The following is a 17,173-nucleotide window of genomic DNA, read 5'->3' as shown; positions in this document are numbered from 1 at the left end:
CCTCCATTGATATGTTAACACTCTTTTTACTTTCATTAGTGTTCTTTGTGGTAACTCACTAGGTTTTATACTTTTAGAGGTACATTTAATATTATTTGTATTTTGTTATTAAAAATTAACATTTATACACGTATATACTGTTTTGAGTTTTTTTATATAGAAGATTCAAATACAAATTTTTCTGCAGTTAGTAACTTAATATTTAATTCTTGAAGCAATATGGAGAGGGTAAAACTTATTTAATTGGAAAGCCACACTAACTTTAAAACCTTAATAATTGATAATGGATTTCTTCCTCACTTTTATATTTTATAGTTTAGACTAACTTAACCTAGAGAATCTTGTAACCTTTTAGAGTTTACTTTTACCTGATGACTATTTTTAAAATGTCATAGGCACAAGCTTATGTTATGAAAAGCGTTTTACTTGGCTGATGTTTTCAACAGATATGGAAATATATATATACATTTTAAGAGCAACTAACTTTTATTTTGCTAATACAGTTCTAAATTTTAATTTAAAAATAAAGTTACTAGTGTTTCTACTAATGCAGCAGTTAATGACAATATTGTACAGGCATTTATTTCCATGACTTCAGATTTTCGTACCTATAAGTAAAGTGGAGGGTAGTAAACCTGAGGTTAGACCTTTTATCAGAAACAAAATATTAATTTGATAAGTTTGTTTATAGTAGAAGCATAACCCCTTTAGTGTATTTTCTGTACCTTCGTTGGTAGCTACGAATTATACTACCTGTTAATGTTCTAAGATTTTAGAAGTAAAGTGTGTTTATTTTAGATTAGGTGTACTTTCTAATGTGTTCTATATACTGTTCATTTACCCGTGGTTTTTAGATGCTTGGTCTGTGAAAAGCACTTGCTAAACTGAAAAACTGCATTAAAAAATCCTTGCAAGATTTTATATTCACGTGAACTTTTCCAGTGAATGTTTCTCAAAGAAATAATAGTATGCTTAAAGGTTAACAGTATTAAATTAAGATGGATCCTTGTTTTTATAGTTTCTTGAACTATATTGCTTATGAATCTGTGTTCTTCTAGGAAGGTGCTGGATGGATGCTTTGGAGTTGGCCTTGAAATGTTCTAGTCTTCTTAAACGTACAATGATCAGAGAAGGAAAGGAACATGACCTGAGCATTTCATCAGAGAGCACACATGTGACTTTGTATGGCTTATTACGTGCTAACAATCTCCACACTGGTGACAACTTTCAGTAAGTAGCTATTGCCACTAATTTGGTGATTTTTAGAAGGGACGATGTTATTCACTAGGTTAGTGGCAGGCCTAGAATTTTTGTGGTGTATCTAGAATTGAACGTGGCTGTTTTCTTCCCATTATATGGTCTGAGGCCTGATTTACCATTTGCTTATTTGCTGTAATAAGGTATAGAAAGTTATTTCCTTTATTTCAGCTAATGTGAAGTAGTTGTTCTTTCCCAAATACATACCTTTTCTTTATACATGGTGTTCCCTCCATTAAGAATGTTTTCTAGGGGCGCCTGGGTGGCTCAGTCGGTTAAACATCTGACTTCAGCTCAGGTCACGATCTCGCGGTCCATGAGTTCGAACCCCGTGTCGGGCTCTGGGCTGACGGCTCAGAGCCTGGAGCCTGCTTCCGATTCTGTGTCTCCCTCTCTCTCTGCCCCTCCCCTGTTCATGCTCTGTCTCTCTCTGTCTCAAAAATAAATAAACGTTAAAAAAAAAATTAAAAAAAGAAAAAAGAATGTTTTCTAGTCCTCTTTGCTCTTTTTTCCTTTCATAATCCCATTCTTCAAGACCAATCTCAAATATTACATCAAATGCAAAGCGTTTCTTGCTTCACAATAGTGAGATATAATCTGTTCTTCTATTACTGTTTTGTAGCACTTTTTAATTTTTTTGGTAATGGCACTTGACTTGTTCTGCTTGGTATTTGTGGAATGCTCCTGTTATACCACAGGTGTTTCAAGTTGGAACTGTATCCTATTTGTGGTTTTATACCCTGAAACATTCATTGTAGTTAATACTAAAAAAAAAAAAAATATTTCCCTGAGGAAACAAACAAGTACCTTAGTTGAGGTTCAAATCTCTTTTATTGCTTTGGAGGGAAACTTAGACTTCTCCTCCCTTGCCCCAGTATTCAGCCTCTGCTCTGAAGCTACTTATTCCCAACAGCACTGAGGTTACTTTCCTCAAAGTTAGGAATGGGTGTTTGTTGGCGCCCCTTCCCAAGATTTTTCCCTTGAAGCTCTTCAGCTGTAAATAGTCCATTGTTTTTATTGAATACCAGATAATTTTTAAATGCTCTTATTTTGGAATCTTAAAAATTCATCTGCACATATTTATTCATTTAAATTTTTGAGCCTCTTTTGTGTATGAGACATACACTTTGCTGTATTATTCACTGCATTATAAATAGGGAGATGTATCAGATATGATCCTAAATTTGAATCCAGTGCAACAGCATACTAGCTTTCTGATTCTGGAGAGATGTTTTATTTTGTTTAAAACCTATAAAATGCCAGGCAACTATAAATGATAGGAAGATAAGAATGACACAAACAACCAAAGGAGAGATGCTGTAGGGTAATACAGGATCAGGAGAATTTAGAAGTTGGAAAGATAACATTCAGCTAGGGAATCAGAGGGAAGATCAATATAACAGATTTTTACAAAGGTAGTCAACATAGCAACATTTTCATTTGGCCGTATGACAAAACATGAGCTAAGAGATGCAGAGACCAGGTAAGTGGAGGCCTACCTTTGAAATACATAGTCTGCCTAGATGTAAGGGACAGGGAGTGGGTAAAATTAAAGAAGATTACAAGTTTTAAATCTCAGTGACCGATAAGATGATAGTAAAATAAAGGACCATGTTGGGAGATGATAATATATTAAATAATTGCACATGTTGAGGATGCATTGGCCCCAGGACATATAAGTGATATCAGCCAAGCGTTTAAAAAAACATAGGTCTTCGGGGCGCCTGGGTGGCGCAGTCGGTTAAGCGTCCGACTTCAGCCAGGTCACGATCTCTCGGTCCGTGAGTTCGAGCCCCGCGTCGGGCTCTGGGCTGATGGCTCAGAGCCTGGAGCCTGTTTCCGATTCTGTGTCTTCCTCTCTCTCTGCCCCTCCCCCGTTCATGCTCTGTCTCTCTCTGTCCCAAAAATAGAAATAAAAACGTTGAAAAAAAAATTAAAAAAAACAAAAAAACAAACAAAAAAACCATAGGTCTGAAGCTTATTTCTGCATGCATGGGTTTGAAAATCAAACAAATGATGGTGAAGGCTTGAAACTGGCAAGCCTGCCAAAGGGGAGAGAGGACAGAGAAAATAAAAGAGGGTCAAGGAAGATTAAAATATCTTACAGATGGAAGGAAGTAAAAAGGATCAGAGAGCTCAAAAAGTCAAACCACAGTTACATGGAACCGAGGCACTAATATCATTTTAAGAAAAATAATTGTCACAATCCTGTAATGCAGAGAAGTCAAAGAAGGTGAAGATTATACAAGGCCACTGGATTTGTCAACTAAGCTGTCATTAGTTACCTTTAAAGGAACAGATTCAGTGGATTTAGGGGAGTGAAAACCAGATCATGAGAGATGAAAGAGTGAATAGGTGATAAGAAAGCAGAGACAGCAATTTTAGACTGCTATTTTAAAATATATGATTATAGGGGTGCCTAGATGGCTCAGTGGGTTAAGCATCTGACTCTTAACTGGCTCAGTTCATGATCTCCCGGTTTGTGAGATCGATCCCTGCATTGGGATCTGTGCTGACAGCGAGGAACCTACTTGGGATTCTCTCTCCCCGTCTCTCTCTCCCTCCCTCACACGCATGCTTGTTTTCTCTCAAAATACATAAACTTAAAAAAAAAAAACATGATTATAAAGGGAAAGAAAGAAAATAATTACCATAAGAATGAATTTCTATTAGAAATTCTTTGGTTAGAATCCAAATGAAGATTTTGGAAAAAAGTTTTTTTTAATTTTTTGAAGCTGGAAGTGAGTTTTTTTATAAGTTCTATTTTGTACAGATTATTAACCCTAATCACTGTATGAATAGGGTGGGAGTAGCATCTTAATCTGTTTAGGCTATAGGTTTATTTCCATAAACTGAAACATCCATTTCTAGTTCTCTTTGGATTTTTTTTTCAAGATTAAACCTGTGAGTCAAGTATTAAAGCGATATAATTACTTACCTTTTACATTTTCACTCACTTCAAGTGATTTTGGAGAGACCTTTACAGAGGGAAAGTCATAATTCATTTGAGTTCACTTGAGAATCTGATAATCTTGACTTGGAAGTTTTTCTTTAGGCCAGAAGTGACAGGTTGGTTCAAGTGATGATGTTTGTAAAACCAAGAAAAGAATCTAGCAAGGCAAAGTCCAAAACTTTACTGTTGGAAGCTTTTTGCCCTAAATGGTAAAGAGGCAGAGTTCAGAGTGTTCTTTTGTAATATTTCCCAGGTTATTTAATTTCTCTGTGCTTTTATTTATTAATCTGTAAAGTGAGAATAATAATATTACTTATTTCATAGGATTATTTTTGAGTGTTAACTGAGTAAAATTATCTAAAACACAGAACAGTGCCTGACACTCAAATTCTGAATAAATGTTCATATCATTCTGATTTATAAATTAAATATTCTTTGTCTCTTTTATTCTTTCTCTTAATATTTCTTACCTTCAAGGTTAAATGATAGTGAAATTGAACGGCAGCATTTTAAGGACCAAGATATGTATTCTGATAAATCTGATAAAGAAAATGATCAAGAACATGATGAGTCTGACAATGAGGTGATGGGGAAAAGTGAAGAAAGTGACACAGATACATCCGAAAGGCAAGATGACTCTTATATCGAACCTGAGCCCGTGGAGCCTTTAAAGGAGACTACCTACACTGAACAGAGCCATGAAGAACTAGGAGAGGTAAAAGTCTATGATTTTCAGGGATATTGGTTTTCTGATCCTTGGAAATTTTCAGCTGAAATTGAAGACATTTCTTTGACCTATTGCATATTTTTCTGAAAGAGAACATTTAGATGATACCTATTTTATTTTAAAAATTGCATACACGTGAAATATCTCAGGATTTATAAATAACATGTGTACTCACATGAGTACCAATAAATTCTATTAAATTTAAAGTTTACATTTTCTTCAGGTTTGTTTTTGAAATAGGATAGTACTAGTACTCCTTAATGTCATTGCCAGGTACAATGTGAATTGCAAGGACACATGAGTTTGTAATGTTCCTGGTATTGCTAATTCTTAGAAGTGAATATGGTATAAAATAATTGCATGTAATATTTTTTGTAATGAATTCTTTGTGTATATCCTTCACTTTGATGTCTCTTAACGACTACTCTTTTTACCTAAGTTTTATAGCTATAGACTTATTACCTAATGAGTTATTTCCCACTTTAAGAATGCTTGGGATAGTCTTACAGAGTATGCATATTTCAACATCAGCTGTTTTTTTACATATCTAATGTGTCTGAGATAAATATGATATTTGAGTATTTTTTTTGTCAATTGCTAAAGGCAGGTGAGGCTTCTCAAACAGAAACTGTGTCTGAAGAAAACAAAAGCCTTATCTGGACACTGTTGAAACAAGTCCGTCCTGGCATGGACCTGTCCAGGGTGGTTCTGCCGACATTTATTTTGGAACCTCGTTCTTTCCTGGATAAACTTTCAGATTATTACTATCATGCAGATTTCTTATCTGAGTAAGTAGATTCTCATTTCTTAAAATGAAAGATGCTTCATGGTTTTAAGAGATTTTTTTTTCAGAGTACAAATTACAGTGGTTATGCCTTACCAAAACTAGGCTCTAATGAGATGTCCCTCTCTCCACCAGTTCTACAGTTGACCTTAATAAGAAGAATACTTAATACTTTGCTCTAATGTTTCCATTTATGCAGTTGAATTGAGAGGTCACAAGTGTGAGGAAGACAAGGAGTCTATCCCTTACCTGACAGACAGTACTGCTTTCACAGGCTCCCTGACCTGTTTCCTGACCTAACATGGGGAGAGGTGGTAGCGTTCCTTGTTCTCCCCCAGGTCACCTAAGCTCTTGTTCAAGTCCCATCCTGGGGCTTGTGCTTCTGTTTGTGCTTATCCTGTCTGCATGCTCATGAGGGATGTGCTGCTTTCCACAACCAGAATGCTCCGCCAGTTGCTGGCTCACGGTATAAATCCCCAGTTTCATCTTTGCTTTGTTTCCTGCCAGCTGATCCTGGATGTAATTCTGGGGAAGGCAGGCGTAAAGGAGGTGGAGGAGGAGCTGCCGATCTCTTTCCCAGCAGTTTCTTGGGGAACCAGTAAAAGACATCAACTTTATGTATACCTTTCCAGGTTTCACATGCTGCCCCCATTCCAGCTGTTCAAGACACTGCGTGTTCTGAGATGCTAGGTTCTGGTCCTGTGGCCTGGCTTTTAGATTCTTTATCAATATCTGTATTAAATTTATTAGTTGCTTTATTAGGCTATTAGTTGCATTAGTGAACGTTGCAAAAGTCATAAGCTGAATCAAAAGATAATTGAAAAACTGGGAGATTTTTTGCAAATTAAGGCATACCCAAATTGTTAATCTCCCTAAAATAAAAAGGGCTCTTAGAAATTTAATGAAAATGACCAGCAACCTAATAGAAAAAGGAGTAGAGGAAATGACCAGGTACTTCAAAGATGAGTAGAAACAGTGCTTAAATGTGTAAATCTCACTCAAAATAAGAAAAGTGTAGATTCAAACAAAAAGATACTGTTTTTTATCGATCACAGTGACCAAAATCCAAAAGCTTTTATACTCCAGTTTTGCTTTATATATTATAGTTCTTTTATCTGTGTAGAAATTCATTTCTCTGAGTGTGAGGCAGGTTCCTATGAATGACAATGAGATCTTCCTGAGAGATGCCCACTTTCCTAAGTTGAAAGGTTGCAGTTTTCTGGCTACACACCCTGTTGCCAAGGCTCTGTGGGGCAGCAGGCACTTGTATGCTGCTGCTGCTGCCACTGCTGCGTGACACAAACCAGCACGGTGCTTTTGAAAAGAACCTGGCAGTGTTTACCAGAATTATAGATGCAGTCAGTCCTTTGATCCAGTAATTCTGCTTCTGGGAAAACCCCTACAAATATATCTCTACATATTCAAAATGACATATATACAAGATTGTTGTGGTAGGGCTTGTAATAGAAAAAGATTAGATAACTCAAGTATTGAGCCACAGTTGACTGGTGGGTTAATAACATACGGTGCATTTACATATAAGGAAGAAGTTTGTAACCTGGTTTGGAGGGATCTCCAGGATTATGTGTATGTGAAAAAGGCAAGGTACAAAAAATAGGTGGTTTGCTTCCTGTTTTATCTTTTTAAGAAAAGGAAGGCAGCGTATTTTTATTTGCTTCTTTATGCTTAAAGAAAACTGTTTATTAAAAAAAGCTAAAAAAAGAAAAAAGTTGCCTATATGGAGAGATGGGACAATAGCAAGACATGTATACTTCTCCATGTTGCTTTGCGTTCTGAACTATGCAAATACACAATAGTAAATAAAGTTGAATAGCAAGAGAATTTAAATCAAGATAGGAAGAGCACAGAAGGTTGCTACTCCCTTTAAGAGCAGCGTTTCAACTTGGCACAGTGGTCAGTAAACCTAAGCCTCGTCTCTTCCATTTCACACTTCATCTTCAAAAATCACACACTGAACCTTCAGACATGCTTGAAGGAAATAATAAATAATTAAATTGTAATATACGTATGTACGAAGTTGTAATGTATATATTATATGTATTATATATGCATACATATACATGTGAAAACTCAGAATTCACTTCTGACATCTACAATGTTTTGCAACATTTTGCAGTTTAGAGCAATAGCAAAAGGGTAAAGGGGTAGCTGAGTCATGACTTCTAAAAATTTCTTTAAAATGAAAATTGTTCTTTGATTATCTGTTACAATGATCGAATTTATTTACTCTGGAAAATCATTTGGTAGCACTTAGGGTTGAAGGCTAAAAATAGCACCGATTGACTTAAATTATCTTAAAACTTCCATATTTGTGATTTGAAACTTCTCCATTTTGTAATAGGAGCTCAAGGGACATACGGTCCTATTCCTAGGGGGGCATTTTGCATGGGAGAGGCTAATACCAACCTCTTGTCCTCCCTTCTGGTAGGGCAGCATTCACTAGTTATCCTTAATCTCCTCTAATTGAAATAAGTGACTGAGAATAGACTAAATCAAATGAACGTAATCCTTCTCTGACATATAGAACTGAACACCTCTCACAAAATTGTTGATGGGGCTGCTTGGCCATTGCCCCATCATTGCAAATACTAGGCATCACACAGTTCTTGAATCTCAAAATACATTCATTTTTTTCAATCATAATCTCTCACAGAACCCCTGGCAATATCTAAGGCTCTCCAGAACCCCACTTGAAAAACCTTGGTTTGGAGAGTTTGTAAAAACTACTTGAACAAAGACCTGGGCAGTGTATCAAACAATGGGAAAAATGGGGAGAAAAATAACCAGATTATGAAAAGCTATTCTTACAGACTGATTTACATGGTTGTTTTTGCCATCTGTTTTAAATATGACTTATACTTGGGGCACCTGGGTGGCTCAGGTCATGATCTCATGGTTGGTAAGTTCAAGCCCCGCGTCGGGCTCTGTGCTGACAGCTCTGAGCCTGGAGCCTGCTTTGGATTCTGTGTCTCCTTCTCTCTCTGCCCCTCCTCCACTTGTACTCTGTCTCCCTCTGTCTCTCAAAAATAAATAAATGTAAAAAAAAAAATTTTTTTTAAATATGACTTACACTTTCCAATCATATACTCAGTTGGTTTACTTGATAAATACGAGGGAGAATTTGTGAGATATTTTGTAAAAGTTTTGTTTATACCATTTGGTGTTTTTAGGGCTGCTCTTGAAGAAAATCCTTACTTCCGTTTGAAGAAAGTAGTGAAATGGTATTTGTCAGGATTCTATAAAAAGCCAAAGGTAATGTTTATATTTAACTTTCTTTAGCCTACTATGAGTTCTTTATTTTTTATGTTATCCTTATCTATTTAAAAGCATTTCAGGGCCTCTGAGTTAGAAAAATTGTAAAATACTTAATCATTTAGACCTATATTATGATTGAAGTTACTTCACTTTATTTCCTGTCTCTACTGTGAAATTTTATAAGGATAAGAGTTAAACCCATTTTGACTGGGAGGAGGTGAAATCTTCCAGATGTGTATTTTGAAACTTGTATGTTTTTTTCCTAGGGACTGAAGAAACCTTACAATCCTATACTTGGTGAGACTTTCCGTTGTTTATGGATTCATCCCAGGACAAACAGCAAAACATTTTATATTGCTGAACAGGTATTAGAAGTGCATGTTACAGAAACAAAACTGGTTCAGAAGTTAACTGGGATATTTTAATAAAAAATATTAACTCAGTAAACTCACTGTTGATTATTAACCTTTCTTATTAGTGAACATTTGGTAAGCACTTAATCTTTTAGTACTGACTATGACTAAATACCATACTTATAGGTATTACTATTATAGTCATGGAATCCTGTGACCAAAAATAAATATGTTTCCTGAGCCATCCTCCCACACCGGTTTTGTTTTCTTTGTGACCAAAATTGTTCAGTGGTTTCCTATTTCCTAAATCAGATTTTACACCTGTTTGTCTGGCATTCAAGGTCTTCCTTATCTTTCTAAATTAATCTCAAATTTGATGCCTTTCTGAACCTTTGGCAGTAGTTAGACCTGTCTGTGGATTTACAACTAGGTAACCTGATATTGTACTTTTTGGCCTCATTATTTTTAAATTTAATTCTCCCATCCCAATATTTCTTCTTGGCTATTTTCCATCTAAATCAATCCTAACCTACTCCTCTTTCATGATCCAAGTGACTACACCTCCCACTGATTTCTCTCTTCTATATTCTTTTTTGTGATATCCATTAAGCTGTTATTTTAACACTTCCATTAACTTTTTACAGAATATTTATTTCCCTAATCAAATTGTCAGCTCCTCGAAGGAATGCCCTTCTTACAAATCTCTCTTTTTGTTGTATATATAGTAGGCAGTCAAAAATACTTCTTAATTTTGGGACTGCTGGCTGGCTCTGTCAGTGAAGCATGCAACTCTTGATCATAGGGTTGTGAGTTCGAGCCCCACGTTGAGGGTAGAGATAAAATATCTTTAAGATTTTTTTCTTGGTTTTAATCTTTCATTAATTTAGACATATATACATCTTACTCATGATTCTCAATCTTTCCCCCGTCCTCCCCTTTACTCCCTGGTCCTGAGGAATATGACATTATTTCTCAATAACAGTGACCCCTTACTATAATAATTCTCATGAGAAGTTTAAGAAGAATGAGGAGACTATGTTTCATTTGAAAAACCTTCCTCTTCCCTAGAAATTTTGATATACCTTTCAAATTGAAACCACTTATCTGTGTATTAATTTTTTAATTGATTATGCCACCTTGCATTTTAGTTCATTGTAAATCCTTGCTAAATTGAGAAGCTTGAGAAGAGTTTGATTTTAGCTTTGACTCATTTCAGAAAACATAATGTGTATATATTTTGAAAATATTAGATGACTGAAGTATCATTTGTTAAAACTTTTGTTTCCTACAGCCTATTAAGTAATCTATACAAAAATAGCCACTGTATTAGTTATCCATTGCTGTATAAATAAATGGCTTCCAAAATTTAATGGCTCAAAACAAACATTTATTAGCTCCTACAGTGTGGTTTAGCAATCTGAGAGCTGCTTAGCCGGGTGGTTCTGGCTCAGGGTCTCTCATGAGTGTGCAGTCAAGATGTCAGCCAGCTTTGCAGTCATCTAAAGACTTAACTGGGCTGAAAGATATCACTTCCAAGCTCATCACATGGCTTTTGACAAGAGCACTCAGTTCCCCTCCACATGGGCTTCTCCGTAGAGTTTCACAACATGGAAGCTGGCTGCTCAGAGCTAATGATCTGAGAGAGAGAGAGAGAGAGAGACCAAAACGGATGGTGCATTATAGCTTAATTTCAGAAGTGACATACTATCACATTTATACAAACTTGGTTTGGTACACTGTAAGAGGAGCCTATCTAATGTGTGAATACCAGAAGGTGGTTTCCTTGGGAGATATCTTGGAGGCTGATTACTGTAATCAATGTTTAATTTTACCACTTACCAAACATTTCTTCTTACTAATTATTAGAGTATACGGTTAAGACTTGAACTTTGACAATAGTACAATAATATGCTTATGTTACTGTATTTTATGTTTTTTTCTGTGTTCAATAGGTATCCCATCATCCACCAATATCTGCCTTTTATGTTAGTAACCGAAAGGATGGATTTTGCCTTAGTGGTAGTATCCTGGCTAAGTCCAAGTTCTATGGTGAGTTTCCCCTTGTCTTAGTCTGCCCTCTTTTTCTGGAAGGTAGTATTTCCTGGTGAGCTTTTCTATGGACAATGTCTTGGGTTGTTTTCAGAAAGGAATTTATATGTCATTTTAAGTATCATCTTTACTTGGATAATGGCCTTTCCTTTGTAGTGTTTTTCTTTGCCCATTCATAAGTATGATTCATAAATAGGACTCATTTTGTATAAGTATTCATCACATACGTGTAAATTGATCTCAAGCACCATTTATCAAAAGATGGAATGACCACTCTTAGCCATTTTAGTACATAATGTATTTTCTTGCTTTTAGTTCCACTGAAGATTTTTGTTCTATCTCATTGTATCTGAGGGGTTGATCATTCTATTTAGTCTTTGAATAAAGAGGGAAAGAATACAAGTACAGTTAGAATACTTGGTCCAGGGTCAGTCAGTAATGATCATTAATCTTGGGCCAAACAACATACTAATAAAAACTTTCATTAGTATAAGGGAAAATAGTGAAATATGGTTATTATAGGAAACCTTAATCTAAAAACTATGACAATTCAAATAAGCAAATGGCTAAAGCTGTGTACTAGTAGAACGTATTTAACCTTAATTGCTTTTGTTTTTTAAAATTAATTTTTAAATGGAGAAAAATCAATGAATTAAATGAAGAATTTTAAATCTGAGAGAAAAAAATAATTATTGTAAGATTGGGAAAATATGTCAACAGAAACCAAGGGTCTGGTTACCTGATAGAGTGGAGAACCATAGATGGGTCTATAACAGGGAAATCTAACAATAGTTTTTGATAAAAGAATATGGTATATGCCTTTATATTTCTTTAAGGTATCCTTTATGTGTTTTGATGTTTGGAGTCTTGATTTTGGTTTTTTGCCTAGTTTTACATTTTGCTTGTTTTAGAAGATGATTTTTTTTCTTCTATATTTAGGTTGTTCTCTCCCTGCTTACCTCACGTCCCTCCATGCCCCTCCTCTAATTATAACATAAATGACTTTTACGAGCATGTGTTCTGTACCTGAGAAATTTTTATGAGTACCAAGTGTATCGCTCACTTTCTGGGATTACTTCAGCAGTTAGCCTTGTTTTTTTCTGTTACATTATGATTTGTGTATATCAGAGCTATCTGTTACTTTATATTTTGAAAGAATTTACAAAATTCAGGCCTTGTAGGGGCACTTTTTTGATAACTTCCTCCTTCCATTTGGTTTTTGAATTGTTTGTATAGAAACTGCTAGGTGAGTTGATAGTTTATATTGGTCTAGGAATTCATTTTTTTTTTTAGTCTAAATGAAGCTAAACTTAAAGACATCTGGATAGAGTGTATTCCTCTTAACATGTAGTTTGTTTCTTTCTTGACGTTTTGTAGTTAATGAAAAATTTAAAAGGTGTGTTATGCAAGCATTAAGTACAGTTGAGTGGCTATATGAATACATTTTAAGACAAAGTATTAACAGAGTAAGAACATTTCATGAAGATAAAAGGTTTAATACATCACCATAATAATAAATGTATGCCTAACCACAGAACTTCAAAATACATGAAGCAAAAATAGAATTAAGGGGAGAAATAGGCAATTCTAGAACCATGGTTGTACACTAACACTCTCTCCTCAGCAAATGATGAGACAACTAGATAAAATATAAGCAAAGACATGTAAGACCTGAAGAACACTATCAACCACCTTACCCTAATTGATATTTCTAAAATATTACAACAGACAATGACAGAATACACGTTAGTTTTAAGTATATATATGGTATTTTCACTGGTAATGATGATATTTGATGACAAAATAACTCTCCATAAATTTTAAAAGAATTCATACAGAGTATGTTTTGCAACCTGAAGGAAATAGAATTAATTTTTTTTTAATGTTTGTTTTTGAGAGAGATGGAGACAGAATGCGAGTGGGTTAGGGGCAGAGAGAAAGGGAGACACAGTATCCGAAGCAGGCTCCATCCAGGTTCCGAGCTGTCAGCACAGAGCCCGACATGGGGCTCTTAACTCACGAGCTGTGAGATCATGACCTGAGCCAAAGTCGGACGCCACCCAGGCGCCCCTCAAGGAAATAGAATTAGAAACGAATAATAAGATACCAAGTTAAACTCCAAATATTTAGTAATTCAACAACACACTTCTACAATCCATGGACCAAAGAAGAAATCACAAGAGAAATTAGAAAATATTTTAAGCTAAATGATAATAAAAATGCAACATACCAAAATTGGTGAGATGCGGCAAAAGTGGTGTTGAGAGGGGAATTTATAACTTTAAGTTAGAAAAGAAGAAAGATCTAAATCAGTGATCTACCCTATGAAATTAGAAAAAGAGCTAATTAAGTTCAAACTAGAAGAAAGGAAATAATGAAGAGCAGACGTCAGTGTAGAATGTAGACAAACAGTACAGAAAATCAGAAATTATAAGAGTTGATTGTAGACTGATCAAAAAAAAGGTACAAATCAGGAATAAATGAGCAGAATCACTACTGATCCTACAGATACTGAAAGAATGATAAGGAAACATTATGAACAATAATGTTCCTTAGAACTCTTAGATGAATTGGGCAAATCCCTTGAAAAATAAAAATTACCAAACTGACCCAAGAAAGGCATAAAATTTTAATAGTCTTAAATCAGGGAAAGAAGTTGAATTAGTAATTTGAAGTCTTCCTTCAAAAACATATTCCAGTTCCAGATGTTTTCAGTTCTTCTAAACATTTAAAGAAGAAATTATACCACGGCACCTGGGTGGCTCAGTCAGTTGAACATCCGAATTCGGCTCAGATCATGATCTCACGGCTCATGAATTTGAGCCCCACGTCGGGCTCTGTGCTGCCAGCTCTGAGTCTGGAGCCTGCTTCGGATTCTGTGTCTCCATCTTTCTCTGCCCCTTGCCTGCTCATGCTCTGTCTTTGTCTCTCTCTGTCTCAAAAATAAACATTATGGGGCACCTAGGTGGCTCAGTCAGTTAAGCATCAGACTTTGGCTCAGGTCATGATCTCATGGTTCATGGGTTCGAGCCCCGCATCAGACTCTGTGCTGACAGCTTGAAGCCTGGAGCCTGCTTCAGATTCTGTGTCTCCTTCTCTCTCTTCCCCTTCCCACTGGCACCCTGTCTCTCAAAAATATATAAATGTTAAAAAAATTTTTGGAAGAAAAAAATTAAAAAGTAATCATTAAAAAAAAATTTAATATATATAATACCAAAATATATACCAAAGAAATAATACCAAAAACAAAAAAAAACCCAATCTATACAACTTTTTATAGAAAATAAGAGGAAATGTTTCTCAGCTCATTTTATGAGGCCTACATACCCTAATCCCAAAACCAGATATTATAGGAAAAGTACATATTATTATCTCTCATGAATATATAGTACATGCAAAAATCCTTACCAAATTAGTAACAAATCAGTATTTATGAAGAGTAGTATACATAAAAGGATATATTAAAATGATACATATCATGATCAGTTTATCAAGTGGGATTTGTCTTAAAGGCACAGGTTGGTATATCATTGAAAATTGGTGTAGTTCATGTTAAAAGAATAAAAGAAAACCATATTTTAATAAATGCAGAAAAAGCATTCGACAAATTTCAACACCGACTCATAATAAAATCTCTTAACAAACTAGGACTAGATTAAAGGTATCTGTGAAAAATAATAGCCAGCTTCATACTCTTAAGGTGAAAATTAAATAATTTTTACTTAAGATCAGGAACAAGGCAAAGATGTTGACTGTCACTACTTCTTTATAAAATTGTTACTAGAGGTTGTAGCCAATGCAGTAGGCAAGTTAAAGAAAAAGCATACAGATTAGAAAGGAGGAAGTTAAAAACCATATGCATACCTAATCTATATAGAAAATTCTCAAGAGTATACCAAACACTACTAGAACTAATAAATGAGTTTAGTAAGATTGCTGGATACAAGGCCAAAATAAAAAGTCAATTGTATTTCTGTATACTCAAAATGAACACCTGCAGAATGAAATTTAAAAAACAACTCATTAATTATAATAGTATGTGAAAATAAAATATTTAGGAATAAAATAATAGATGTATAAGACTTGTACACTGAAAAACTAAAAAAGCATTGGTGAGGAAATTAAAGAGAATTTAAATAAATGTTGTTAAAATGGTATGAAATGTTGGTACAACAGCATGGATGAATCTGGGAAACATTTTGCTAAGTAAAAGAAGTCAGACACTGTAAACTATTTTATGATTCCATCTATACAAATTCTAGAATAGGTAAAACTACAGTGATGAAAAACAGACCAGTGTTTTCCTGAGGCTGGAGGAAGGGGGAACTCTATGGGGCTGATGCAAAGTTCCATATCTTGATTGTGATGGTGATGGTTATGTGACTGTAAAGAGTTGTCAAGAGTATCAAAATACACACTTAAAGTGGGTCACTTATTGTATGTAAATTGTGCCTCAATAAAACTGATGATAGGGGAAAAGAAAAATACACTTGGGAGAAAAGCTAGAAGAAAATACCATGAAATTCTATCATCAATTGCATTTTGATGGTTTGTGCTTATGTTTTCTTTTTCTAAATTATCTATGGTAGTATTGTGTCCGTTTTAGTACTTAAAGCTTCGGACTTAACTATGTAACTTGCAGATAAATAATAATGTTTTTATTCAAACTTTAGGTACATTAAGCCATACCATAAAGCAGTGTTTTATTGCACGTCCCACACTTCTAAGATTTTTAAGAGCCTCATATAAAATAACATAATAAGCACATAACTGTACCTTTTTAACGTGCTCATTTTATAAGACCAGGAATATGGGTCATGTATGTTTTGGGTATAAGATAACAAATATATATTTGGGCACATTGAGATTGAGACGTTTTTAAGACATTCCACTGTAGATCTATGAAGGGTGTCCTAAATATATTTTATTTTGAATTGGTTGCATTGGTTTTGTTAAATTTAATAAATAATATTTAATTTAGGAAATTCATTATCCGCAATATTAGAAGGAGAAGCACGATTAACTTTCTTGAATAGAGGCGAAGATTATGTCATGACAATGCCGTATGCTCATTGTAAAGGTAAGTATTTCCCATACTTGAGTTAGATATTCCTTAAACCTGTTTAAGTAAATGTATATGGCTGTAATCTGTAATGGTTGTGTTTTCTGATTGATGGAGTCAGCCTTTCATTTGAAAGTGTCCTTGGTTTATAGGTACTGAAGATTATTGCTATCATCTGCTGAATATTTCTGTGGTGAATTAATTCATCTCCATCAGACTTTTTATAAAACATACCTAGTTGGAAGAGGCTGATTTATAATAATCGAATTTCATTTGCCTAATGTGCAGGTTTTAAAATTGATGAAACTGCCCATTATTTCAAAATCTTTAAAAGTGATTTTCATTTTCTTGTACTACCATCCCCTATTAAAATTTTAATTTCCTGCTTCTCAGTGTACTAAATACTTTAAAAATGTTTCTTATTCTCATTTGGCAATTTCTTAAAAACTAATGTATTATACTTTCCTCCCATTGTTAAAGATAGTTAAAATTAAAATAAAGATACTAAACTATCATTTACAACAGGCCAGGTACCCAGCCATTCTGTGCATTTACATTTATCAACTCATTTAATCATTCCAGCAGCCCTATAAAGTAGATAATATTGTCTCTGTTTTATGGATGTGGAAAATGAGGCACACAGAAGTTAATTTGCCAGAGATCACATAGCTAGGATGTTGCAGAGTCAAGATCTCTGTGACCTGCACTACTA

General features: G+C 34.7%; 1 protein-coding gene across 7 annotated transcripts in view; it reads left to right on the top strand.

Moving 5' to 3' along the window:
* OSBPL8 (oxysterol binding protein like 8) overlaps window positions 1–17,173 on the top strand; it is a 158,891-nt gene that overhangs the window by 127,224 nt on the left and 14,494 nt on the right. For all 7 annotated transcript variants that reach the window (XM_047866616.1, XM_047866615.1, XM_047866610.1 and 4 more), the window contains 7 exons: window positions 1,059–1,230; window positions 4,688–4,925; window positions 5,541–5,725; window positions 8,913–8,994; window positions 9,264–9,362; window positions 11,303–11,399; window positions 16,381–16,479. In XM_047866616.1, coding sequence (XP_047722572.1) covers window positions 1,059–1,230; window positions 4,688–4,925; window positions 5,541–5,725; window positions 8,913–8,994; window positions 9,264–9,362; window positions 11,303–11,399; window positions 16,381–16,479 — 972 coding nt within the window. The remainder of the gene's footprint in view (window positions 1–1,058; window positions 1,231–4,687; window positions 4,926–5,540; window positions 5,726–8,912; window positions 8,995–9,263; window positions 9,363–11,302; window positions 11,400–16,380; window positions 16,480–17,173) is intronic.

This window comes from Prionailurus viverrinus, chromosome B4, assembly GCF_022837055.1.
Source record: "Prionailurus viverrinus isolate Anna chromosome B4, UM_Priviv_1.0, whole genome shotgun sequence".
Lineage (NCBI taxonomy): Eukaryota > Metazoa > Chordata > Mammalia > Carnivora > Felidae > Prionailurus > Prionailurus viverrinus.
This window is presented reverse-complemented; position numbering and strand designations above follow the sequence as displayed.